Genomic DNA, 27,113 nt, shown 5'->3' with positions numbered 1-27,113 from the left:
AGGAAAACATTCTGTTATAACTGGGAAATAATACACKAATATAAAGTTAGGTCACACTTTAATTGGATAGTTCCCTGTGGATGATCTACAGATCTAAATCTACATACTATCCAAATAAAGTGATATAAGTTAGTTTACTGGAGATCTGATTCTTGTCCATGGCCACAGACTGTGTGTTTTGATTTGATGTGGTCATTAATGTTATTTATTCTCTCTCTCTTGTTCTCTCCCTCTCTCTAGGCCCGTGTTTCTTCCTGTCCTGTCCTGTGACTGTGGAGGAGTTCCGCTCCTGGTTCATTGACCTTTGGAACCTCTCCATTATCCCCTACCTYCAGGAAGGAGCCAAGGATGGCATTAAGGTCAGACAGGTTTTACTGTCCTGGTAGATGAATTATAGCCTGGTCCCAGATCTGTTTGTGCTGTTTTGCCAACTCCTATYGTCATTGTCACGTCAAACYTTTGGCGTGACGGCACAACCAGATCTGGGACCAGGCTAGGTGAATTGCAGGTAAAGTAAATGGATGGAGCAAAGATCTTGCAAGGAATAACACTCACACTTTTCTTTTCAAACTAGCACTGACTTTGCTGATAACTTCCTGAGAGGAAAAATTGACTTACTATCACTGTGATTTGTAGTTGTCTCACCTAGCTATCTCACCTGTCTAATGCAATAACTAAGTCACTCTGTATAAGAGCGTCTACTAAATGACTAGAATGTTAAATGTGCTCGGAGTATGACGTGTTGTGGCCTTGTGCCACAGGTGCATGGTCAGAAGGCGGTATGGGAGGACCCAGTGGAGTGGGTGAGGGGCACCCTGCCCTGGCCCTCAGCCCAACAGGACCAGGCCAAGCTGTTCCACCTGCCTCCCCCCAGCATGACCTCTGGAGGCCCAGGCCAGCCCAGCGAGGCCTCAGCCAGGCCTCTTAATAAGGAGACCCCACCCAGCTCCATGGACACCCTGGACCCTCTGGTGAGACACTCAACTTCCCACATTTGTACCACGGGGTATGCAACTGTTGTCCTGGAGGTCCCACAGTGTGTGTGTGATTTCCTTGTGGTCCAGCAACGATACACCTGATTCGCCTACTGTCATAGTGGCCACATTTGAAGAAGGTGATTTATTGATTAGTTGAATCAGGTGTGTATAGCACGAGCTGMGCTGGAGCAAAAGCCTGTGGTACCTGTTTCCCAACCCTGCTGTAAGGCCGTCTCTGGCCTCGTCTGTATCTCAATTCRATTACTGTATGTCCTTGGAAGGTAACGTTATCACAACACGGTACATTATGTAGAGTTCATTTGAAATGCTTCACCTGTTCTGACTCTTTCCTTCTCTGTCTGTTGTTCCAGATGGCTATGTTGTTGAAGTTGCAAGAGGCAGCCAATTGCATTGAATCTCCGGACAGAGAAACAATGGACCCCAGCCTCCCTACATTTTGAACATCAACTTCAACTGTAGACTCAAAACCTAGCCCTTCAAATAGCTCTAAATATTTACCCCTATGCGAGCTCTAGTATATTCAGGAACAAAAACTCCAATATAGTTTTCTGCTCCTTTTGGACCTTATCTTTAATCTCCGCAAACAACAATCACACTACATATGGTTGAATGAGAAGCCATTTTGTTTTGATGTTTTGAAATTGTATTCAATCATGCCAAGTCATACCAACAGATATTATAGTGAGAGAAAACATTTTGATTTCTTGAACTCGAGGTTATATTCATAATACACAAGTATGAAGTCTCTCTTTCTTTCTACTGAAGCCTTCTCTCTATCACTGCTACCCTCGATAGAAACAGGTGCTAAATATCTAGATAATTAGTATCACTCTTACTTTCGAAATGTATCCTCATCTCTCATTGGTCTAAGCAGGTGATTCTTCCAACAGCAAATTCAAATGACAAAATAGCACCATTCTTGCTTGTCAACTTTTGCCCAACAACAGCAACATGGCCTGCAGTGTGCATGTAAAATTAAGTCAGTTTGAGACCCGTTTTGGCTTATTGGAAAGAGTATGACGGCGTGTTGTATGGCTTGTCAGGTTGTATAGTCCTGGTCCTGAATACATATCGATCGATCAATCTTTGAAGGCCAAATCTTAGACATATGCAACTCTTATACATAACCAGGTGAACTTGTTTGACTCTGTGACCAAACATACTGAATGCCTTAATAAATATATTCCTTATGGTAACCTCAAGATGAACAGCAGTATACAACAGTGGTGCTTTGCTTTATAACCATCGCCGAGCAGAGTAGTGAGTGCCAGGACATTGGCTTTTTACCCCCCCCACGCGTAGTTCAGTGTAGTCCTGCACACGTCCGTTTTTTGGCGCCGCACCCGCCCCGTCCACATCATTTCCGAGCCTCYCCTGATATCCGACATCAGGACCGTTTTTTCTCTGCATAGAGTTGTTCCAAGAGACGATCCGTGACACTCCAAATAACATCAATTTGTTTGACTGTTTTTATGACTCCAGAGTAGTAAGGGAAAAGGGGGGATACCTAGGAAGTTGTACAACTGAATGCATTCAACTGAAATGTGTCTTCCACATTTACCCCTCAGGCTATTCCCATTCCCCGCYGGAATGAATTTGTCTGTTCAATGTTTGGATAAAATGAAACCATGCCATGAGTTAAGGCCTATGTTCCTATTTTCACAATGCAATGCGGCACATTGACAACTCAAATCGCTTTGAATAGGATCCTTCTAATTAGCCTTCTTCTTACTTAACGAAAGCCTATTAGCCGACATAACAAAACAATACCTTTACATTCAAACGTAAGTAAACATTTCCCATAATTGAATAGGCTGTAGGTTGCAAAAATAGCCTACATTCATTCAGTAGGCTATTTACTACTCAAACGTTTACCAGCCTCACAGGATGAAACTTTATARGGCCTGCGTATGGTCTAAATAAATGAAAGCCTGAATTATTGTAATAATGAACTTCTWTTAACTGAATTAACATCAACAAATACCTGCTTGCACTTTTGCAGGCTGTATCCATACCGGGTTGTTGTCCTTGTCTACAATGACTCCAAATCCTTCCAGACRGGGGATTTCACTCACGCAGCACCTGTTTCCATGATGGTGTATTCCACCATCATAACCCTTTGATAGGAATGTGTTCATTCCACCCGCCAGCTGATTCTTTTTTGCAGGTCAACTGCGGGGAACCGTGGGTAGTTCAGGGTTGATTTTAATGTCACGTAACTATATTTGAGGGATAAACAATGTGTTCCAGGTAGTCTAGATGGTGGGGATCCGGCTTTCATGGTCAAGCGAGAAAACAGGATTGAACAGAGCAGCACACAGACACATGGTTATTTCCTTATGGTTAATATCTTTACTTATCATTCATTGCAAAATTACAAACGCTGTCCACTCTAACCAACACATTTAACGATGTCATCAGTACATACTAATTTCAGCTTCTGTGGTATTAGTTCCTCATTTTGTTGCGAGCAGCATACATTTTCATTTATTTGACTGAACTGACGAAGATTTGAAATCGAACTATCTGTTTGAAGATAAGGCCACGCCAGTACTACCCACATATAAAATCAGGTATTACTGAGATTTTTGTTTTTGTTTGGAATAACACTTAAGCAACTACTGTTTGCTTATAGCTTAGATATTGTTTGGCTTTTATTTTCAATATGGTGAGGTATGCTCTAATCTATTCCACGACATAATTCGGTGTAGTTACTTTGCTCAGTGCTGTATTTCCAATATCGATTTCAGTTATTTTATCTACACTAGTTGCATGGCGCAAATATCTAATATGCTGAACCAAATACTTTACTGTAATCTTGCATATTGACAGTCTAGTTTGGGGTCAGAGTATAAAAGTGCTAAAAATAATGTACATGTACATTGAGATCTTTTACTCAGTGTGGTAGCCGTATAACATCGCAGATCATCTAGGTGCTTTCGAATATAGCCTTTTCCCAAAGCTACGGTCTCATTCCTAGTAGAAAACATGTATTTAGGCCTATTACCAAGACGGGTGAGTGAACGTCAGTATTTAGAGTTCTCTGTTGCACCCCACAAATCCTTTTCGTCAGACACAGGTTAACTCTGRTATTAACAGTCCTTCATCTACTGTAGCAACCAATGGTGCTCTCCCCTCTTTTTGACTGGTACTATTGCTTTGCTCATCTTTSGTTTAGGTAATGACCGTTCAGACACACAGCATAAAATAGAAGAAACATCTGTTTGCGCATAGCAATGATCAAGGYCCATTTCCCACTTCAGAGGCATGGAATATAGAAAGATCGGTTGATCAAAACAAGATAGAAGTCAAAGACAATGTACATCTTTGTATAATGAGGTAATTTTAGAGTATAGTGGGTTACAGTAGTGTTCTCAGAAGATACAACTGGCCATACTGGCGGYTGCTGAAACAARGTAGGAGAATCAGTCTGTGTTTTGGACTCTTCACACTAATGATYTATAATCCCTTTATCATAAGTCACCTGTATATAAAGTGTCATTTAATYTCAGATTGCTTTCTTTGTACAATGGTTATCACAACAGAAAGAAATGGTGCACACTGTCAAAGGTCATTATTAAGCACAGTGCAACTAAACCGCCGCGATGAAGTTAAAACACGGTACATTCCCTTTTTACTTCATTTTTTTTTTTTTTGTATGCTTTTGCATCAAACTGTTAAACGACTCCATCTGATGACTTGAAGCCAATGGCTTTTGCTGCCTTGTGTGGTCACATTTTTACAAATTGAATGGAATCCTTGATAAATCCATATGTGTGAAAAGATGCCCCTTTGGCCAATCCATTTCACAATGACACCATGGCTGCGTTTACACAGGCAGCGCAATTCTAATCTMTTGCCTAATTATTGTAGAAAGAGTTGATCGGATTGGTCAAAAGACCAATAAGTGGGAAAAGATCCGAGTTGGGCTGCCTGTGTAAACTCAGCCGACTAGACCCYTATGAACCTTCTGTCATCTTAATGAATAGCCTCATTAACTACTCTGCATTGTTTTACTATTTAGAAGAATATATTATACCCCGTATCTATGTATGCAAGCAAACAAARGCCATTCTGCTCGTTCTTCATCTCATTCACTGGTCGTTGTGGCTGTTGCGCTGTAGTGGCTGTGCTGTGTGTTTTGCTAACTATCTTTTGTATCAGGACTATGCAGCAACTTCTACTGGTGTTGGCAATTAGAGAAAAGAAAACGGTCAAAATTGTTCTGAAAGCTAACAAACCCAGTCTTGCCCCAGTCTTGCCCCAGTCTCGCAGTAAGTTGGACCAAATGACGATTATGAGTTAATTTTCCAAGCAGGGTTTGACTATGCCTTAATGTGAATTTTGATGCGAGTGTTGCATTGAGACAGAGTGAGTATGTGACCTTTGACAATGGAAGGGATGCTTTGTGTCAAACCTTGGTCCCACAACACACCACCTGACTTTGAATTGGTGGTAAAAACCTGGGCTTTAGCTCAGTGGGCTAACATACCCTTGTGGCGCACAGGAAACCTGGGTTTGAACTCAGGTCGGTCACATGAGGGATATGATGTGTAGGTTATAGAGTTTGTTGTCCAAAGGTTTAGGCCTGTATTGCAGTTGGGCACAATTGAACTATTATCTAAGATCATAGTTCAACATAAAAACTTGATAAAAAAAAYATTCTAAGATAAATCAATGTTTTTTTTATATCAGGGTCTTCAAAAAATCTTAAACAAATCTGAAGCTCTTGGAAATTAAGTATTTCCACTTGATGAAGGCCAATACAGGTTGCTGAATAGTCATAATTATTTTTCAAAGCTTGTTATTGACTCACAATAAAAATATAAAAACTGTAATGATGGTATCTAATGTCACTGACGGGCAAATGTGATGGATTTTTAAATGTTGTAAATGCATGCCAAATGAGTGTGTGAACAAAATATGTAATAGCATCAGCGTATTGTTAGGGGTTCATTCTATATAGAAAATGCTTTTTCTTTTTAATATGCTGATATTTGATATTTCTTTTTCTAAGGAATCCTTTGTAAAATTTCATTTATCTATTTTGTACAGGATTTCATAATTGTAAACATTGTAAATAGTTCTGCATACTGTATGCGACAACAATCATTAAGGAAAACAAATAACTCCATAAAGGCCTATTACCAGACTAATAACTTATCACTCCAGAGTTGAGCCCGATACATGGAGAGGTAGGCATGCTTCTGAAATGACATTTTCATCCACCTATCGCTGTTCGTTCCAGTCAATAAAATCATGTCATATATGATTGGTCTCATAATTGCGAAAATACTTCCTTTTTAAAATGATGAATACAATGTTGCAATCAAAGAGTGCTTGAGACCTTTAATAAGAGCGGTCAGTGTGCATTTGGGTTGTGGCCTAACCATCATATCTGTTGTAAATAAGAGTAATTTATCAGAACAAACACATCAGTGAACTGGAAACTGAGTGAAACACAGGGTAAKCCCCCTGCTCACCTAGGCTACTGTATATGGCAGGGGTGTCAAACTCATTTTGGCCCGGGGGCCGCATTCGTTCTTCATCYAGGTCCGACGGGCCACACTGAAAAGTGGTTATATTTCCTTGCCGTCAAAATTTGTGAAAATTAGTCCTCTATCGTTTTTGGAATATATAACGCTCCCTGACTMTTTAGCTTTCATTTCAGTGATTATTAGCTAGCTGGACACAGTCAAGAAACTGTATGGATGTACAGTAGYTCCATTATCAGTTCTACATAGTTTGGATTTGGTTTTAGTCATTTTGTAAATATATTTAGTTCACCTCCCCACACAATTTTTTAGTGGGTAAATGTACATAAAGCATTTATATAGATATTTTTCACAAACCACCCGTGGGCCGGATTGGACCCCCTCTCGGGCCTAATCGTCCCTATTCATACTAGGGTTAGTGCTATTRGGAATCCTTGGGACGTCCCTACCCTGAWCCCTAACTTTAACCATTTTTACATTTCAACTTCAATGGGGCTAATGAAAGTGTTGSGATGTCCCTACTAGGTCTATAATAAGGTCCAAGATTCAGTCAAGTATCTGTTACAGAAAATTCCTTAGGGGGTGGAGTCTGTGACCACTGTCTATATAGCCTGCCACTCCCTCTAAAGTGATGACTCTTTGAGGACTTACTGACTTTGGGAGTAGCAGAAACTGCCACCATGCCTGCGAAGCCTGCCCCTATCAAGAAGGCAGCCCCGAAAGCGCCTGCTCCTAAGAAGGAGGAAGCACCTGCCCCTGCACCCGCGGAGGTGGCTCCTGCTGAAGTTGCTCCCCCTGTCGAGGTCGAAGCTCCACCGGCAGAGGCTGCCCCTGCCGAAGCTGCCGAAGCAGCTGCCCCTGCCGAGGCAGCTCCAACCGAAGAAAAGGCTCCCGCAGAACCCGCGCCTGAGCAGCCCAAAGCACCCACACCCCCTCCTCCAAATGGTAATGCAATAATGCTCCATGAAATGAGCCTCGGTTGGGCTTTTAGCAGAAACACGTGGGCTACTTTGTCAATTATATCGTTGATCTCCTCTCTGAATGGATGAGCCATGGTGACGTTTGTTTGGTGCGGAAGGGGCATACCTAACATTTTCATAAGTTCACAGGAGTGCTAAAACAAAACGTTGACATGATTTGTTAATGGGTCTTTCTAATTTACCCAATACTTCAATGGAGGTCATGGATCTTATGYCGGTCCCTTTGCCACTGGATCTCTTCAAGAGCCTTCTATAAATAGCCTTACCATTTTTGGTCCAAAATGTAACTAACTCCCATTGCGAACCGCCAAACCCTGCAAAAAATATTCCTTCACATGACATGTATTTCGAGAAAGTCTGTTCTTCCACATTTTTATGGTAAAAAAAAGAAGCAACTTTCGTCCATGATTGATTCATAAAAGAGAACTTTAAAGCACGGAAGCCCCTACTTTTGAGATAGGCCTAAAGCCTCATTACGGAAGACATTGCAGAATAATCACTGTGGGCTCCATGACTACAAGCCTACAATGTGTTGTGTAAGTGGTTGTGTAAGGCGGGGGTTCCAAAACTCGAGGCCCCCCTTCTTGCACTGGGGAACAATTTTGTGGTGGTGGAACTCAGTCCGTCTTTAAACTTACTCTTGAAAGGCCCCACAGTTTAGGATCCACTGGTGTCAGCCACTTGATAGCCTGACTACCTAGTCAAGTAGTGCAATTGCTCGATATCTCACTGTATATGAGCTATTGATTAATGGTGATTCAGTGGACACCAATGTTCTATCCTTTGTGTATCTTTGCGCGCYCCCTGATTCCCTGGATAAAGCATTGTGCTCGGCCTTAGGCTACTCTCTAATGGTTCAGGAAGTAGCTTACATTGTGTGTCTTCAAACATAATAATCCATCCAGGAATAACACCACTACAGTCAACAGCTGGCAAACTAACATACCATATTACCAAACGTTTAACGTTAGCTGCTCTTACTGAAGATGCTCCTTCCCCACCTGAGGTGCCTGTTGAGCCGCCTGCTGAGCCAGAGGGTAATTCATGCATCGCAATGCTGTCAAGGCATACTTAATTTAGAGTGCGTTCACTACATCATGTATGTTTCCTATAGGCTAGTAATCAAACTATACTGAACAAAAATAATATAAAACGCAACATAAAGTGTTGGTCCCATGTTTTATGAGCTGAAATAAAAGATCACCGAAATGTTCCATACGCACAAAAAGCTTCTTGTGCACGTGTGTTTACCTCCCTGTTAGTGAGCATTTCTCCTTTGCCAAGATGATCATTACACGGGCACACCTTGTGCTGGGGACAATAAAAGGCCACTCTAAATGTGCAGTTTTGTCACACAACACAATGCCACAGATGTCTTAAGTTTTGAGGGAGCGTGCAATTGGCATGCTGACTGCAGGAATGTCCACCAGAACTGTTGCCAGAGAATTGAATGTTTTTCTCTKCCATAAGCCACCTCCAACATCGTTTTAGAGAATATGGCAGTACACCCAACCAGCCTCACAACTGCAGACCACTTGTAACCACGCCAGCCAAGGATCTCCAAGTCTGGCTTCTTCACCTGCGGACAGCTGATGAATCAAAGGAGTATCTCTGTCTGTAATAAGCTCTTTGCTGGGCCTGGCTCCCCACTGGGTGGGCCTACGCTGAGGCACCATCCAAGGGTAAAGCCAAGAATAACATGTTTGTTTTGACTAGGCTACTTAACCTCTTTTACTGTAAGTTCTTTATCTCTTTACTCATATACCGGTACTTCCTATCCACATAACATGCTGCAACATCTTTTCATTTTGTAACATCTTTTGAAATGTTAGAGCAAAAGCTGACTTTAAACTTCTTGCTAACGTTTAATTAATAGCGGCCGCCGCCACTGCTGCAGAAGAAGGCACCCCCGCTGCTGATGCTGAGGTTGTGGCCCACCCTGATGGTAATAGGCTCACTACCAATCCATAAGGAGCCAAGGGACTTCATCATCATATGCCACTTAATACGGATTTTCCTGTTTAGAATTATGGAAAATCACTTTTGGCTAACAGCACTAACTCACGAGTGGCYCAGTGGTCTAAGGCACTGCATCTCAGTGCTAGAGGTGTCACTACAGACCCTGGTTTTATRCCAGGCTGTATCACAACTGGCCGTGATTGGGAGTCCCATAGGGCGGCGCACAATTGGCCCAGCATCGTRCGGGTTAGGGTTTGACCGGGGTAGYCCATCATAGTAAATAAGAATTTGTTCTTAACTGACTTGCCTAGTTCAAWMMAAAAAAAGAGCTAGACAATCTCTATGATAATTGGGCATTTTGCCCATCATGGTAGGTATGGCRTTATTAGCATGGTCCCTGATCTGTTTGTGCTGTCTTTCTTGCCAACTCCTCTGGTCATTATCATAGGAGTTAACAGATCTGGGACCAGGCTCTTATGTTATTTGAACTAATTCATTCAGATGAATCTCTAACATTAAACACTAGCTGATGCTGCTGCAGRTACAGCTGCCTCAACCACAGAGGGAGATGCCCCTGCTGCTGAAGGAGTAAACCCTGTTCATGTGAAATGGATCAATTATACCTTCGCATCTGAATATGTCCAATTCCAATCCACTCCAATATGGGATCATGAGAAGGCATAGTTAGTTTGGTATACATATAATGCATTTGAACGTTTTTCCTGACCAGGGGAACACTCCGGGCCCTAGTTAAAGCCTAGTGCACCTTAGCAGATTGTAGACTGTTTTCATCTCTCTACTGGATAAAAAAAAGAGGAGTTCAGTAAGAGATGGCATTGGAATGGATTCTAGAACACTGCTCTCATACCMGCTGCCTCTGACCTTTTGTGTAAATGCACATTTAACATCAGCCGCTGCTGCCGACGCAGCCRCCGTAGAGGAACCCCCAAAACACCTACCACCCCACCCCCATCCCCCAAAGGTAAACCAACTCGACAGTCAGAGGAAAGATTGGTCAAACCGTTACGAAGCTCTTCACACATTCTCCTATTACATTTAAAAAAAAAAATTTTTTTATGATAACCATGTCTTCCAAGTTTCAAGTTGTACATTGTCTGTATTATTTTTGCATTTCTAAACAATGTAGAGCCCTAATGCCATGTTTCTGTTGATATGCTAACCCAACAAGGCTAATTATTTCCTCTTGCAACTCGAGTTGTACATTGTCTGAGTTGTGTTAGCATTTCCAAACTAAATAGAGCCGTATTACTTTGTTTTTGATTGATAATGTATAATCRAATGGGGCTAATATTTCATCTCACTTCCAAGTTGTACAATGCGTCGTCTGAATTGTGTTTGCGTTTCCCAACTGTAGAGCCCACCAGTGAGCCCCTGGAAGTGACAGTGGACGACAAGAGCGACACTTCAGTGACCATCGCCTGGAGGCCTCCAAAGACCATTCCAGCCAACACTGGCCTGGATGGATACACTGTGGAAATCACCAAGGAGGGAAGTAAGTTATTCAAGCCCACTACCTTAACTAACCTCGTCCRAGATRTGTTTGTGCAGTCTTGCCAACTCCTATGGTCATGGGCGTGACCAATCTGAGACCAGGCTAGCATTTGACGACTAAGTTCTTTGAATGTTGTTATGTTGTCCCATTGGATTTTGTACATCTCTGATATGCTTGGAAGGTAAAACAGAGAATTAACCACAACCTAAGAATAATGTTTATCTATTTGTTTCACCTAACACCGTACGATGAGGCTGCGTTCCACTTTAAGCTGGTGCCATTTTAAATGATATTTTTTTTGGGCTGGTCAGACCTATCAGTTGCACCTGTCCCCTGCATGTCACTAGATGATTTATACGGTACCTAACCTCTCCRTATAAGGAGAGAGGCATTACTGGCGGTGCCATGGACTAGCTGGTGCCTGCTTTTAGATCACAACCTTCTGCTAATGTCAGTAACGGACTCGAGTCAAATGGCAGAGAAGAAAATATAGTAATGCAACTACACATTTCACCTTGCAAATGTAATAKTGCACCTGGGAAATTTGAACATATGATCTTTTTATTCATGAATCTCCTTAATTCCTCCATTTAAAAATATGGTTTTGGGCCCAGATAGGAAGATAAGTCATGACAATACTTTCCATCCAAATACTTCCCCTGATTCTCAGTCACCACTAGAAATATAATTTATTGAAATATGTGTCCTGCAGMTTACATTTTCACTCAGTGAAGGACTGAAGATTCTCCATATCTGTCTCAATGTTTCTTAATTGTCCCTGCCTCTTTCCCCTTGCTGTCTGCTCAGRGTCTGGACAGAAGGTGTACCTTGAAGGTCCTGTCAAATAAAATGACASAACTCATGAACTGAGCTATTAGCTGATACTTATTGTCCTCACTGTGATCYCTCTCCTGCCACAGTTCTATATTGCACTAAGTTTGTTCACTTTCCTGTCACAGCTGAAGACTGGAAAGCAGCCAACGAGGATCTGACCGTGTCCTGCCGTTATGTCATCAAGAACCAGACTACCGACGACCGTCTGCTGATCCGGGTGGTTGCTGTAAACCCCGGTGGCCGCAGCCCCCCTGCTACCATCGCCGACCCCGTTCTGGTCAAGGCGGTTGGGGGTAAGCAAAGCCTGGACAATAGTCCTCACTCACAAACAGCCCTTAACTACTGTACTTCAGAAGCATGCCATGGTCCATTTCTTCCAACCAGCAGACGTGTGGGTTTTCTTCCAAGTAGACAGTATTGTATTATTGGGTGGCAATAACAGCAAGTCCAAACTGTTTGCGGTGGGCGGTGTCAGTCTTTGTTGTTGAAATGGCTTTTAAAAGAGCAGACGTTGAAACCGCTAGGGAGAAACGGCTCGGCTTGATTTCAGTCTCGGGTATCCAACGGCTGTTGTCACATCCCTGGCCCGTTAGAATAATGCAACTGTGGCCTTCCCAGATTGTTGCCACCAAGAGGGGGGGTAGAGATCCTCGGTCTAAGCTTCCCATTTGTAGAAGGATAAATATACTACCTCCTTCYACACCTTTTGGGTGCATGTTTTCACCTGTGTCTTCTTACTTTGTCTACTTTTTGTTTTCATCGATGATGACCGTAAATGGTTAGTCAAGCCTCTTAATTTATAGCAATCATCCTGGAAGCAAGTGTATACAGTGGCCCTGGATTTTGTGTTTTATTTTGTGTTTTATCCAGAGTGTGATTTTCTGAATACACGGTAAAATAGTTATATCAAAACCAAAGTAATTGGTGGAACTATGTTTTTTTTTATGGGAGTTGATTAAAACATTATTTATGTAAGCAGGGATCAGCAAATGTGTAATGGAGAATTTTAGTGGAGGGGAATGAAACCTGAACCCCAAGGACTTATACAGGGACTAGCCGACCCCGAATCGGAGTGTCACAGTCCATGTCCCACAGTCCCACTGTCAAKCTTAGCCATTGGTCCACCAATAAAAGCATCTGGTTTACCACACAATGGAACGACCGCTAACTTCCCCACAAATCCTTGAAAAAATAGTTGGGATGTGTCTGCTATTAACACGGATTCAATTGGGAAGGTTTGGCATTAAGTTGACTCCCCGGTCAGAATGCGTGCTGGAGAGGTGTCAAGCCAACCCATGTAAGAGCGATGGAAACAAGTGCAATCTGTCGAGGGGGGTGGGGATGGGGGACATTCCAAAGTGTTCACTCTACACAGAGGGGGTGGGSACAGGGGAGGGATCTAACGTCTCGTATGCCATCTAAGTCCTTTGAGATGACCAGGGACCCTGTGTTTATTTTGAAACATGCCACAGACTCTGACGGGGACAAGGCAGTTCTCTTTTGACCTGATCGCCGCATAAGGAGCGRCAAGTCAGGACACTCCACAGAGAAACACACCTAATTCTACCATGGCCATTCCCCAYTTGGTTGATTGTTTTGTGTTAAATACATTTTCTGATAGCAGCACATATTTCTGCCTAGAGCACTGGCACTAGTGCATAGGTTTGTATGGGTGCAGGTTTGCAATTATATGAATATTAGTTATTTACAAATGTAAACCATTCTGTCCATGTTTTAACACAGTAAGCCATTGGCTGTGAATTGTGTGTTTGTGGGGAACCCTATGGTCTTGGAGAATCTACAGTACAGTTGAGTGATTCTTACTGCAGCCTGTTTAACAGTGTGGGCTGGGGTAACTGTAGATCTACATCATGTGTTGCGACATGGCATGAGTTCAGATAGGACCTATTTAGAGCTCTGGTGAGTGACACTCCGCTAGACTCAGCAGGTGTTTGGTTCCCACCAAACTAGATCTGGTCTGGATGACTGGAGTACAGGAGAATCTYTCTCGTAGCTGAAGGTACAGAGTGGGTTTTGAGGAAGTTGTTTTTTATTCTTTCAGATACACATTCAATTGCTCGCTCTGAAGTATCTCTGAAGTGTCCCATCCATTGTGTGCGTCACAGTTTCAGAGTCATTTTACTTCTTTGAACAGGTTGATTATTATTCGTAAACTATTTTTCTCTGTCTGTAGCTCGCCCCAAAGTCCGCATGCCTCGTTTCCTGAGGCAGAGGTATGTCAAGAAAGTCGGCGAGAAGATCAACCTTGTCATCCCCTACTCTGTGAGTTTGCATTATGAGATGGGTAGGCCTGGGAGTGTCTAAACCACAGGACCTGAGCAGGACCAAAACCATTGGACCCTAGCTATAGGCTACAACTATGGGCCAAAGGTTTTTCACATGGTCAGGAAAGACTCCTGGCACTAATGATGTGAAATGACTTGATGTTATAGCATGTGTCCATACAGATGGAAGTTAAGACAATTGATTGAGCCCAGCATTGTGTTCTTTACTTTCCTAGGGCAAACCTAAGCCAGTGGTTAGCTGGTTAAAGGATGGACAGCCCCTCGACTCAAAGAGGGTCAACATCCGTACATCTGACAGAGACAGCATCCTGTTCATCCGTCAAGCAGAGAGAGTGGACTCTGGCTCATACGAAATGTGCGTGAAGGTGGACGACTTTGAGGACAAAGCTGCTATCATCATCCAGATTATTGGTCAGTCAAATTCTATTAGACTATCCAACCTTGTTTATATTTCCAAAACAGATGATGACACAMCATTAGCCTGTCATAAAATACAGTTGAAGTCAGAAGTTGACACACACTTAGGTTGGAGTCATTAAAACTCGTCTTTCAACCACTCCACAAATTTCTTGTTAATCGAACTATAGTTTTGGCAAGTCGGTTAGGACATCTACTTTGTGCATGACACAAGTCATTTTTCCAACACTTGTTAACAGACAGATTATTTCACTTAATTCACTGTATCACAATTCCACTGGGTCAGAAGTTTACATACGCTAAGTTGACTGTGCCTATAAACAGCTTGGAAAATTCCAGAAGATGATGTCATGGCTTTAGAAGCTTCTGAATGGCTAATAGACATAATTTGAGTCAATTGGAGGTGTACCTGTGGATGAATTTCAAGACCTACCTTCAAACTCAGTGCATCTTTGCTTGACATCAGGGGGAAATTTATTTTTGGAGAAATGTTCTCTGGTCTGATGAAACAAAAATAGAACTGTTTGGCCATAATGACCATTGTTATGAAGCACGGGGGTGGCAGCATCATGTTGTGGGGTGCTTTGCTGCAGGAGGGACTGGTGCACTTCACAAAATAGATGGCAGCATTGGGGTGACGGCGTAGCCTAGTGGTTAGAGCATTGGACTAGTAACCAAAAGTTTGCAAGTTCACATCCCTGAGCTGACAAGGTACAAATCTGTCGTTCTTCCCCTGAACAAGGCTGTTCCTAGGCTGTCATTGAAAATAAGAATTTGTTCTTAACTGACTTGCATAGTTAAATAAAGGTTAAAAAATGTATATATATATATTAAAATGGAAGGAAAATGATCTGGATATATTGAAGCAACATATTAAGACATCAGTCAGGAAGTTAATGTTTTGTTGCAAATGGGTCTTCCAAATGGACAATGACCCCAAGCATACTTCCAAAATTGTGGCAAAATGGCTTAAGGACAACAAAGTCAAGGTATTGGAGTGGCRATCACAATGCCTGACCTCAATCCTATAGAAAATTTGTGYGCAGAACTGAAAAAGCGTGTGCGAGCAAGGYGGCCTACAAACCTGACTGTTACACCAGCTCTGTCAGGAGGAATTGACCAAAATTCACCCAACTTGTTGTGGGAAGCTTGTGGAAGGCTACCTGAAACATTTGACCCAAGTTAAACAATTTAAAGGCAATGCTACCAAATACGAATTGAGTGTATGTAAACTTCTGACCKACTGGGAATGTGATGAAAGAAATAAAAGCTGAAATAATTAGTTCTCTCTACTATTATTCTGACATTTCACATTTTAAAATAAAGTGGTGATCGTAACTGACCTAAGACAGGGAATTTTTACTAGGATTAAATGTCCGGAATTGTGAAACTGAGTTGAAATGTATTTGSCTAAGGTGTATGTAGACTTCTGACTTCAACTGTAGGTATATTTTGGTCATAACTAGGGCCAGGAGTTGTTTCTGGTCAGGTCRTAACTGATCTTGAGAGTGATTAAGTTTTTTGTGAGTTTACTGATACTAATGATGCAACCCATATTGAACCATGTATCTTGGTGCTTGCTCTCCCACAGAGTTGCCTGGGCCACCAGCCAGCATTAAGATTGTGGATGTCTGGGGATTCAATGTTGCTTTGGAGTGGACCGTACCCAAAGATAATGGAAACACAGAGATCACAGGCTACACTGTCCAGAAAGCTGACAAGAAGACCGGGGTGAGAAACCCTCTTGCTTACCATACAATGTCAAAGTGAATGACATACTGAGTCATTCACAACTTCTGTAACCCTCTCGTCTACAKAATTCCCATTGATTCAGCAGCAAATATTTCCCCTGTAGTCAAATACATTCCCCCAAAATGTTWTTTAAAAGTACATCTCAGTATACTTTACACAAAAAATGTACTTCAAAAAGAAAGTACAATATGTGTAATAAGACATTGAAATATTATTAATACTCATATGGTCTCTTGCCTAGGACTGGTTCAACATTTTGGAGCACTACCCCAGACTAAACGCCACCATCTCAGACCTCATTATGGGCAACACCTACACCTTCAGGATCTTTGCAGAGAACAAGTGCGGACTCAGTGAGGAATGTGCCGTGACCAAGGGAGAAGCCACCATTGTGAAGGAGGGTGAGACACTCTCCACACTACCCTTTTCAAAAAAAAGTCCCTTACAAAAAAAAAAACATGAGAAAATCACACGTGAAAATKACACTTTTTTATATATATAAAAATTGTGTGTGTGTTTGTGTGTGTATATATATACACATGTACACACACACACTGTACCAGTCAAACTAATTCAAGGGATTTTCTTTATTTTTACTCTTTTCTACATTGTAGAATAAAACTATGAAGTAACACATATGGAATCATGTAGTAACCCCAAAAAGTGTTAAACAAATCAAAATATATTTTAGATTCTTCAAAGTAGCCACTCTTTGCCTTGGTGACAGTTGTGCACACTCTTGGCATTCTCTCAACCAGCATCATGAGGAATGCTTTTCCAACAGTCTTGAAGGAGTTCCCACATATGCTGAGCACTTGTTGGCTGCTTCTCCTRTGTGGTCCAKCTCATCCCAAACCATCTCAAATGCATTAAGGTTGGGTTATTGTGGAGGCTAGGTCATCTGATGCAGCAATCCATCACTCTCCTTSGTCAATTAACCCTTACACAGCCTGGTGGTGTGTTTTGGGTCATTGTCTTGTTGAAAAACAAATGATAGTCCCACTAAGTGCAAACCAGATGGTATGGCGTATCGCTGCAGAATGCTGTGGTASCCATGCTCGTTAAGTGTGCCTTMAATTCTAAATAAATCACTGACAGTAACACCAGCAAAGCACCCCCACACCATCATACCTCCTCTTTGCTTCACGGTGGGAACCACACATGCAGAGATCATCTGTTCACCTACTGTGCATCTCACAAAGACARGGCGGTTGGAACCAAAAATCTCTAATTTGGACTCATCAGACCAAAGGACAGATTTCCTTCGGTCTAATGTCCATTGCTTGTGTTTCTTGGCCCAAGCAAGTCTCTTCTTCTTATTGGTGTCCTTTTGTAGTGGTTTCTTTGCAGCAATTCGACCACGAAGGCCTGATTCACGCAGTCTCCTCTGAACACTTGATGTTGACGTGTCTGTTACTTGAACTCTGTAAAACATTTATTTGGGCTGCAATCTGAGGTGCAGTTAACTCTAATGAACTTATCCTCTGCAGCAGAGGTAACTCTGGGTCTTTTCATGTGGTGGGCCTCATGAGAGCCAGTTTCATCATAGCGCTTGATGTTTTTTGCGACAGCACTTGAATACATTTTTAAAGTTCTTGACATTTTCCAGATTGACCYTGTCTTAAAGTAATGATGGACTGTCATTTCTCTTTTCTTATTTGAGCTGTTCTTGCCATTTGATGGACTTGGTATTTTACCAAATAGGTCTATCTTCTGTATAACACCCCTACCTTGTCACAACACAACTGKTTGGCTCAAACGCATTAAGAAGGAAAGAAATTKCACAAATTATCAAGGCACACCTGTTAATTGAAATGCGTTGCAGGTGACTACAGTACCTCAGGAAGCTAGTTGAGAGAATGCCAAGAGTGTGCAGAGCTGTCAAGGCAAAGGGTGGCTTGATTTCTTTAACACTGTTTTGGTTACTACATGATTACATATGTGTTATTTCATAGTTTTTATATCTTCACTATTATTCTACAATGTAGCAAATAGTAAAAACTACGAAAAACTCTGGAATGAGTAGGTGTGTCCAAACTTGACTAGTACTGTATATATATTTTTACATGACATTTTCATGAGTCAGACACATGGTTTTCGGACACGCGTGACGTTTCACATGAATTTGTCACGTGAACAAATCATATGTAAAAAAATATATATATAAAAAAAATCTCATGGGAAAAGCAGACACATGGTTTTCAGACATGTGAAGTTTAAAATTGATTTTCACATGACTCAGACACATTTCCCTGTTTCTCAACATTTCACATAAGATTTTATAAGTTTCACATGTATTCTTTTGTAACTGGCAGGATTAGAACCCAGGTCTCCAACGGTAGATGACAATGTCTTTACCATTTGACCATGAGGGCCAACACTTTTTTGAAGTCGTAGGCGGGGCTACCTCATKACGTGACCATTAGCAACCATGAGCGACTCATGTCCGCTTTTCACATTTTGTCAACTATGGGTATCAACGATAACAAAACTGTAATCGAGTTTATCACAGGATTTGCTGTGATTAATCGCAAATTCATAGTTTGCTCTAGTTGAGTTGTCATTTTAGATTTTTTTTATACAAAAAGCATTACATGAACATTGCTGTTCTGATTTTATCCAAAGTAACGGTTAGCAAAATRAGGTAAATTGTTCAACAAACTTTCTTTAACCTCAAAGTCAACTTCTTTTGACATCGTATTGCTGATTTTAGCTATATAGACAATGTATTTTATGTTTTCAGTGTATTTTAAACGCTTTCTGACATTGCAATAAAAAAATTGAGCACAAAAATGATTTCAGTTAATGACATTGGTTAACTGATTAACTTCGGCAGTGCTAATTTTGACATGTTAAAAACGATAAATAAGGAGACACGGAGCGCTAGTTTCTCAGTTCTTTTCTCTGAGCTTCTTCCAACGGTCACTGATCAACGTATGAAGGATAGAGGCGTGTGCCTGCAGCTGTAACACTCCGAATTGATGGCACAGAAATAAGAAATTATACCGTTTAACACACTTGAATTKTTATTCACAGAATGGCATTAAATAATGAGCAATTCCATATGTGGAAACATTGCTACTACAACATGTTACCCCACTTTTTCACATGTGAGAATAACACTATTTCACTCCACATGTGAAAGTTAGATTTTCACGTAAATGTTTTTTACATGTGAAATTGCAAATTCGATTTTCATGTGATAGATTTTTTTTGATGTGAACTTGAAATTCTACATTTGAATGTGAGCTTTTCAAAGTGTTTCACGTGAAACTGCATATCCGATTTTCACATGACATATTTACAATGTGAAACAGCAACTTTCACATATGCAACTGCAATTCACATGTGATGTCAAAATGTTTTTCTTCTCACATCTGAAAGGTGGCTTTAACTTGTGAACTCTAAAAGTAATAATGTGAAAATACGGTTTCATGTGAAATTTAAGCTCAACATGTGAAAACAGCTATTTCACATGTGAAAATGCTAATTTGACATGTTTTTTTAAATGGGTCCCCCACAATGTTGGAGAATGTTAGAACAATAAAGTATTGTAGTTGCCCCCATTTAGGACCTAATCCATGCTTGTCTCATTATTTTTCAGTTATTGAATACAAACCTACCCCGTTCGTGGAGCATGACTTCACTGAGGCTCCCAAGTTCACCACTGTTCTGAACGACAGGTCCACCACTGTTGGCTACAGCACCAAGCTGCTGTGCTCTGTGAGGGGATGCCCCAAGGTAAAACTTCCCTCTCACAAACGCTCTCATACTGTAGGTTAATGAAATGGACACATGTAGGCTAGGCTAGCAGAGCTGCATTTGTATTTATTAAGGATACCCATTAGATGCTGCCACCTTTATTTAACCAGGCAAGTCAGTTAAGAACAAATTCTTATTTACAATGAAGGCCTACCCCGGCCAAACCTTAACGACGCTGGGCCAATTGTGCACCGCCCTATGGGTCTCCCAATCACGCCCGGTTGTGATACAGCCTGGAATCGAACCAGGGTCTGTAGTGACGCCTCTAGCACTGGGATGCAGTGCCTTAGACTGCTGTGCCACTCGGGAGTTGAACATGCAGCTCCATATAGGGTTAGGTTATGATAGTCTCCCTCTGAGAGGAACCTTGGACTCCTGGCCAACTGGGCCGTAGTGGGTGGGTGGCAGAGAGGAGGGGGTGGAGGGGTCAGATGTGTTACATTCTTACCCTGAGGGGATCATGGGGGGGCCTTTACACCGTCCCTTACAAAATAACAAGTCAAATTTGCAGTTTCACATGTTGAGCTTAAATTGAAATATATTACAGTTAAACTTCACATGTTAACACCACCTTTTCACATTTGAGGAGAATAACATGTTTTCACTTCACGTGAATTGCAGTTTCACATGTAATATTTAACATGTAAAACTGCAAATTTCACATTTGAAAAAAGAAATCTCACTTTGAAATGTAGAATTGCATTTTCACATGTGAAAACATTCACTTGTGAAAATCACATTTTTCGTTTCACATGAAAATCTCACTTTCACTTGTGGAATTGCAGATTCACATGTGGGGTTGAAATGTCATTCTCCTCACATGTGAAAAGATGGTGATAACATGTTGCAGTAGCAATATTTCCACCAGTGGAATTAGGATGACCATATTTAAAAAGCCCAAATGCGGGAAAAGGGAACGATTCTGCTGGACATTCGCTGGACATTCGCGGAACAGTGGACAGACTGAGAGCCAGGCCTAATTGCCCAACATCTGTGCCCGACCTCAGTAATGCTGAATGGAATCTTGTGGCTGAATGGAAGCAAGTCCCTGCAGCAATGTTCCAACAACTAGTGAAAAGCCTTCCCAGAAGAGTGGAGGCTGTTGTAGCAGCAAAGGGGGTACAAACTCCATATTAATGCCCATGATTTTGGAATGTGATGTTCAACGAGCCATGTAGTGTATGTCCCTTTTGCGATGCGCTGATCATTGTAGGATTGTAGTATCGTACATAGTAATACATGCTCCATGTACACGAAAGCGGGAAATATACAATTCATACGAAACACATATAAATCACATATGTCATTGCAGCCTAAGATTCTGTGGATGAAGAACAAGATGATCCTCAACAACATGGACAACCCCAAGTACAGGATGATCAGCACAGGGGGCATCTGCACCCTGGAGATCCGTAAGCCTGGCCCATACGACGGTGGTGAGTATGTCTGCAGAGCCGAGAACCAACTGGGGAAGGTCGACACCGGCTGCAAGCTAGAGGTCAAAAGTAAGTTGTTGTGGTGAAGAAGAAAAAAAGTGCACTTGTCTTTTCCTGCTAGTACTGTCTTTTCTAGTAGGATAACTTCTTTTTTGGTGAAAATTGTACTTACTATGACTGGTATGTGGTTGTCTCAACTTAAGTAACTAACTGTAAGTTCCTCTGGATAAGAGCTTCTGCTAAATGACTAAATGATCAAATGTAAAAGTAACTTCATTTCGAACACCCCGGGCCCACTCGGGTTGAATCAACGTTGTCATTTCAATACAATTACATGAAATCAACGTGGAATAGAAGTTGAATTGATGTCCGTACCTAGTGGGAAAAGGCTTTCTCATACATAGTTTTACCCGAGGAAGAAGCCTCACAAAGTATGAAGCGAGTTCATCTATAATATAGACAAATGCTTTTGTAATCAAATGTATTTCTACTTTTAGTGGTGTTTTATATGATTCATTATCCGTGCAAATTTAGACACTCGATATTTGCTGTATTTGAAATCAGGCTGTGTGGAAATATTGCCATTTGTTCATGATCACTAAATGAWTTATATTTACCTCAACAGAGCCTGCGCATGCAGACGCTGACGCTGACGCTGACAAGTAGGAACTGTAAATGCACATGCATACAGGTCAGTCACTCTTATTGGCATTAAGGTTTCATGTGGAAAATGGACTTCAATTTACAAGGCCTGAATTCAGAAGTTGACTGAATCAATAAATAAAGGCCACTTTGTTACAAAATATACTTCTTTAATATCTTTATTAAAGAAATAAAAAAATCCATCTTGGCATTTCATTTGCTTTGACTTTGGTCTTATTGTAGAGAAAGTTTATATGTACCCATATTATCACATAAAATGTTGCACCAAGATTTATTTGAATATGTACCAAAGTCTATTTGAGTCCTGGTATGACGTACATAATCTCCAAGGCTGGCCTTACATGGAGAGCCCTAAAGTGGGAGGTGGAAGGTGGCCTCTGCAATTGCAAGGGTCTGAGTGCTAGTCCCATCTGCTGCTCATACATTAGTCCTGTAATGGCTCCATATACAGTGGAGTTGCACTCTGTTGGGGGACTACATCATTTCCTTGACTCGGCATTCGGGGCCCATTAGAGACCAGCGAGACACGGCAATTTACTACCAGGATCCACAGTATTGCAAGCAGCTTTTCACCCACCAAGGTGTTAGTATCCCCCGTGGAGATTCATCAGCTCTGTTCACTTGCAAAAAACTATTTTTGTGTAATATGAATATTTATACTGGCTGTAGTCTTTAAAAAAAAAAGTACGTTAAACTCTTGGAATATATATTTTGTAGGCCTGCGACTGCAGTTCTAACCACCCCAGTTGGCATGTGAATTGACACCTGTTCTTTACATCTGTTACAGTCCCAAATTAGAAGCAAGCGGAATGAGGCCTTTACAAAAAGGTGAGGTGGTCTTTATAAGCTCTAAACTGTACTTTCTCTCTTTTTGATGTGAAATATGTTGAGACATTAAATAACGTTCGGTGAGTTTTAAAGTTATATATGCCACTTGTTTTTCTATAGGGCGGTTCTGGATGCTGGAAAAAACATGTACATATGACTGACTGGAGAGAACAAACAATGAAATAGTTAATGTCTACAACCACGTTCCTATATTTATGAAGATCATTTTTTTTGTTGCCTTTATTTATTTTTCTTCCTTAGTACTCTCTGGTATAGAGTTCATATCCATGTCCACAACCATCTCCGATGTCAACAACTGTCTGTGTCACATTGTAATTCTGAATAGAGCAAATCGATTGTTACTGATTGGAGATTAAAGATGTAAAACCTAACCTGTGTTACAATATTTTGATTTAATGCTTTTCTTTTGTTGAATAAACCTTCTCTAACCTGAAGTAAAAATGACAACGGGTCGATCGAAACCTTCTGTACTTATTGTGAAAGAGGAAAAGTGCTGGTTATGGCAAGGCCGGCAGATTATTTCCTTAACAGGATTTTGTAATGTGTTTGTATAATATGCAGTATGTGCAGTACACAGTAGTCGCTCTTTAACTTGTTTATCACATGACATGATCTGATATTACAGAGTGGTATGGGTTGAATCCAAGCTGATCAGATATCAGTCTACACACTGTCCTGGCACTCGATTACTCTCCTATGAATCCAGCCAAGAAGACTACAGAACTGAGAATTAAAAAAACAGTGCAACAACACCACTGCTAAATCAAGAGGCAGAAGAGCGTGTCCACACTTGGGCACTTTGGCTCACACACAAAAAGGTACAAGTGTAGCAACAGTATGACTGGCCCTCCAGCGGGCTATGTAACTGTCTCATCCTCACACAGTCATGGAGTTTTTGGCATAGTGATAAGAGGCTGTGTTGCCAGAGATATGTAGATTGTTGCCAGTGATGACAATACGAAGCATTTTGATACGGTGGCTGGATGACATTGTGTCTTTAAGAGAGTTGGAGAGAGAGAGGTGACGGTGTCTGAAGGCATGGTTGGTACAAGAGCACCTCAACAACAGCTCCCTCTAGTGTCCTTACTTGGAAATGACAAGATACGTAGAGGCTATTTCTATTACAGTGAACCCACAGTACACAGAAGTCAGTTCATCTAGTTTTGATTTACGTTTGGTTGATGTCACCATGTTTTGAGGTTAAAAGTTGGATGAAAAAAAAACYTTGACTATCTGTGTTGAAATGTTGTGGAAAACCATTAACAATAATAAATGTAGGGAGTAGATCAACTTTAATATTGAAGATTGTGGCTTCTATCAATGTAATTATCTGCCTCCTTTCCAATCCCCCATATTTTTAGTTAAATATATATATTTTTATGTATTTTCCTTATTTTTCCCTAACCCTACCATCCCTCCCCTAATTGGAGAAAACGAATGAACAACAATAACACTTAGGCTTCTACTTCCAGTTTATACATACCATATACACATTACAGACAGTATATTTTACATGAGTTATCTTGTTTTGAGTTTTTTTTGTCCCACCCTTCAGCTCCACACCAACCACTCCCATTTATCTCTGAACACCATCCAGTTTTGATTTCTATTTCCCATATATTTTGCAACTGTACTGTGATGTTTCACAAAAGTTCTGAACCTTTCTATTCTCATAGTTTCTAAAGATTGTAAATTACAGATAAACATTTTGGCTGAGAGTATTATTGATCGATTGACAATTACTTTTCTAATCAGCCTGCAGTGCTATTTGCAGAGTTAGCTTGAGGTAAATGTTGCAATTCTTCAACCATTCCTGAACCTGCGACCAAAAACAAGCTACGTATGGGCAGTACCAAAACAAGTGATCTAATGATTCTGTCTCTTTGCAGCAAAATCTGTAGAGCTGGGATGGTTGTATCCCCAATATACAGTACCAGTCAAAGTTTGGACACACCTAGTCYAGGGTTTTTCTTTATTTGTACTCTTTTCTACAGTGTAGAGTAAWAGTGAAGACATCAAAACTATGAAATAACACATATGGAATCATGTAGTTAAAAAAAAGTGTTTAACAAATCAAAATTGATTTTATATTTTAAATTCTTCAAAGTAGTCACCCATTGCCTTGATGAAAGCTTTGTACACTCTTGACACTCTCTCAACCAGCTTCATGAGGAATGCTTTCCCAACAGTCCTGAAGGAGTTCCAACATACTGTATGCTGAGCACTTGTTGGCTGCTTTTCCTTCGCTCTGCAGTCCAACTCATCCCAAACCAGGCCAGGTCATCTGATGCAGCACTCCATCACTCTCCTTCGTTAAATAGCCCTTACACAGCCTGGAGGTGTGTGTTGAGTCATTGTCCTGTTGAAAAACAAATGATAGTTGCACTAAGTGCAAACCAGATGGGATGGCGTGTCGCTGCAGAATATTGTGGTAGCCATGCTGGTTAAGTGTGCCTTGAATTCTAAATAAATCACTGACAGTGACACCAGCAAAGCACCCCACACCTTCACACCACCTCCTCCATGCTTCACGGTGGGAACCACAGATGCGGAGATCATCCGTCCACCTACTCTGCGTCTCACAAATACACGGCTGTTGAAACCAAAAATCTAAAATCTTGGACTCATCAGACCAAAGGACAGATTTCCACCGGTCTAATGTCCATTGCTCGTGTTTCTTGGCCCAAGCAAGTCTCTTCTTATTGGTGTCCTTTTGTAGTGGTTTCTTTGCAGCAATTCGACCATGAACACCTGATTCACACAGTCTCCTCTGAACAGTTGATGTTGAGATGTGTCTTTACTTGAACTCTGTGAAGCATTTATTTGGGCTGCAATCTGAGGTGCAGTTAACTCTAATGAACTTATCCTCTGCAGCAGAGGTAACTCTGGGTGTTCCTTTCCTGTGGCGGTCCTCATGAGAACCAGTTTCATCATAGTGCTTGATGTTTTTTGCGACTGCACTTGAAGAAACTTTCAAAGTTCTTGACATTTTCCGCATTGACTGACTTAATGTCTTAAAGTAATGGTTTGTCATTTCTCTTTTCTTATTTGAGCTGTTCTTGCCATAATATGGAGTTGTGTTATTTCATAGTTTTGATGTCTTCACTATTATTCTACAATGTAGAATAATAGTAAAAATAAAGAAAAACCCTGGAATTTGTAAGGGGAGAGAGAGCGTCTTAGCTGTTGACTTCAGGCTTACAGTGGCACTGTCTGTCCATTTGATACACCTGTTGGTTTGTTTGTCAAAGCTTCGCAACAATGTTGCTACTAATCAATGCGATCAATGACAGGAGCGGTCCCAGAAGATTACAACCACAACCTAGAGAGGTATACCTGGTGATTGACATAAACACTTTACAAACTGAACACGCTGAAAATAAACAAGACTTTCGCACACACTGTCAAACTGCTGCGCCAACCGAGAGCTTCCACACAGAGCCAGAAAAGCTGTCTTTATTTTCTCGCTCCTGACTGCTGATGCGCTCTTAAAGTGGCAGCGCACGGTGAAGGCTCCGTGCAGGATTTTGCCAAAACATTCATTCTCTTTTTAGCAAAGTAAATACTGATCGTCTTTRCTTATTATCTGCTAAGCCATTACAATTATAACTGGCCATACTTATTTCACCATTTACCATAATGAGTTACAAGTTTCAATTCTATTTATCATAATATAAACTCAGCAAAAAAAGAAACGTCCCTTTTTCAGAACCCTGTCTTTCAAAGATAATTCGCAAAAATCCAAATAACTTCACAGATCTTCATTGTAAAGGGTATAAACACTGTTTCCCATGCTTGTTCAATGAACCATAAACAGTTAATGAACATGCACCTGTGGAACGGTCGTTAAGACACTAACAGCTTACAGATGGAAGACAATTTAAGGTCACAGTTATGAAAACTTAGGAAACTAAAGAGGCCTTTCTACTGACTCTGAAAAACACCAAAAGAAAAATGTCCAGGGTCCCTGCTCATCTGCATGAACATGCTTTATGCTGCAAGGAGGCATGAGGACTGCAGATGTGGCAGTAAATGGCAATGTCTGTACTGTGAGACGCCCAAGACAGCGCTACAGGGAGACAGGACGGACAGCTTATCTATCGTCTTCGCAGTGGAAAACCACGTGTAACAACACCTGCACAGGATCGG

The 27,113-nt window shown here is 41.2% G+C and overlaps 2 protein-coding genes across 5 annotated transcripts in view; both read left to right on the top strand.

Moving 5' to 3' along the window:
* LOC111969725 (neuron navigator 1-like) overlaps nucleotides 1–6,270 on the top strand; it is a 112,063-nt gene extending 105,793 nt beyond the window's left edge. For all 4 annotated transcript variants that reach the window (XM_023995940.1, XM_070445516.1, XM_070445518.1 and 1 more), the window contains 3 exons: nucleotides 241–359; nucleotides 762–971; nucleotides 1,349–6,270. In XM_023995940.1, the coding sequence (XP_023851708.1) occupies nucleotides 241–359; nucleotides 762–971; nucleotides 1,349–1,438 (419 nt within the window). In that variant the 3' untranslated portion in view covers nucleotides 1,439–6,270. The remainder of the gene's footprint in view (nucleotides 1–240; nucleotides 360–761; nucleotides 972–1,348) is intronic.
* An 848-nt stretch (nucleotides 6,271–7,118) lies between these two features.
* Nucleotides 7,119–23,333, top strand: mybphb (myosin binding protein Hb). Its single transcript, XM_023995937.2, has 12 exons — nucleotides 7,119–7,438; nucleotides 10,808–10,945; nucleotides 11,905–12,072; nucleotides 13,974–14,062; nucleotides 14,301–14,496; nucleotides 16,094–16,233; nucleotides 16,496–16,655; nucleotides 19,859–19,995; nucleotides 21,329–21,521; nucleotides 22,078–22,143; nucleotides 22,903–22,943; nucleotides 23,064–23,333. The coding sequence occupies exons 1-10, from the start codon at nucleotides 7,174–7,176 to the stop codon at nucleotides 22,116–22,118; spliced, it is 1,527 nt and encodes a 508-aa protein (XP_023851705.1). The 5' UTR covers nucleotides 7,119–7,173; the 3' UTR covers nucleotides 22,119–22,143; nucleotides 22,903–22,943; nucleotides 23,064–23,333.
* Nucleotides 23,334–27,113: the final 3,780 nt, after the last annotated feature.

Source organism: Salvelinus sp. IW2-2015, linkage group LG11, assembly GCF_002910315.2.
Source record: "Salvelinus sp. IW2-2015 linkage group LG11, ASM291031v2, whole genome shotgun sequence".
In the NCBI taxonomy this organism is placed as follows: Eukaryota; Metazoa; Chordata; class Actinopteri; order Salmoniformes; family Salmonidae; genus Salvelinus; species Salvelinus sp. IW2-2015.
The sequence above is the reverse complement of the archived record's forward strand: the minus strand, read 5'-3'. Positions and strand labels throughout refer to the sequence as shown.

Coding starts and splice junctions, on each gene's coding strand:
- mybphb (XM_023995937.2), top strand. CDS start 7,174: ATGCCTGCGAAGCCTGCCCCTATCAAGAAGGCAGCCCCGAAAGCGCCT. Junction 16,656..19,858: donor AGCCACCATTGTGAAGGAGG/GTGAGACACTCT, acceptor ATTATTTTTCAG/TTATTGAATACAAACCTACC. Junction 19,996..21,328: donor CTGTGAGGGGATGCCCCAAG/GTAAAACTTCCC, acceptor ATGTCATTGCAG/CCTAAGATTCTGTGGATGAA.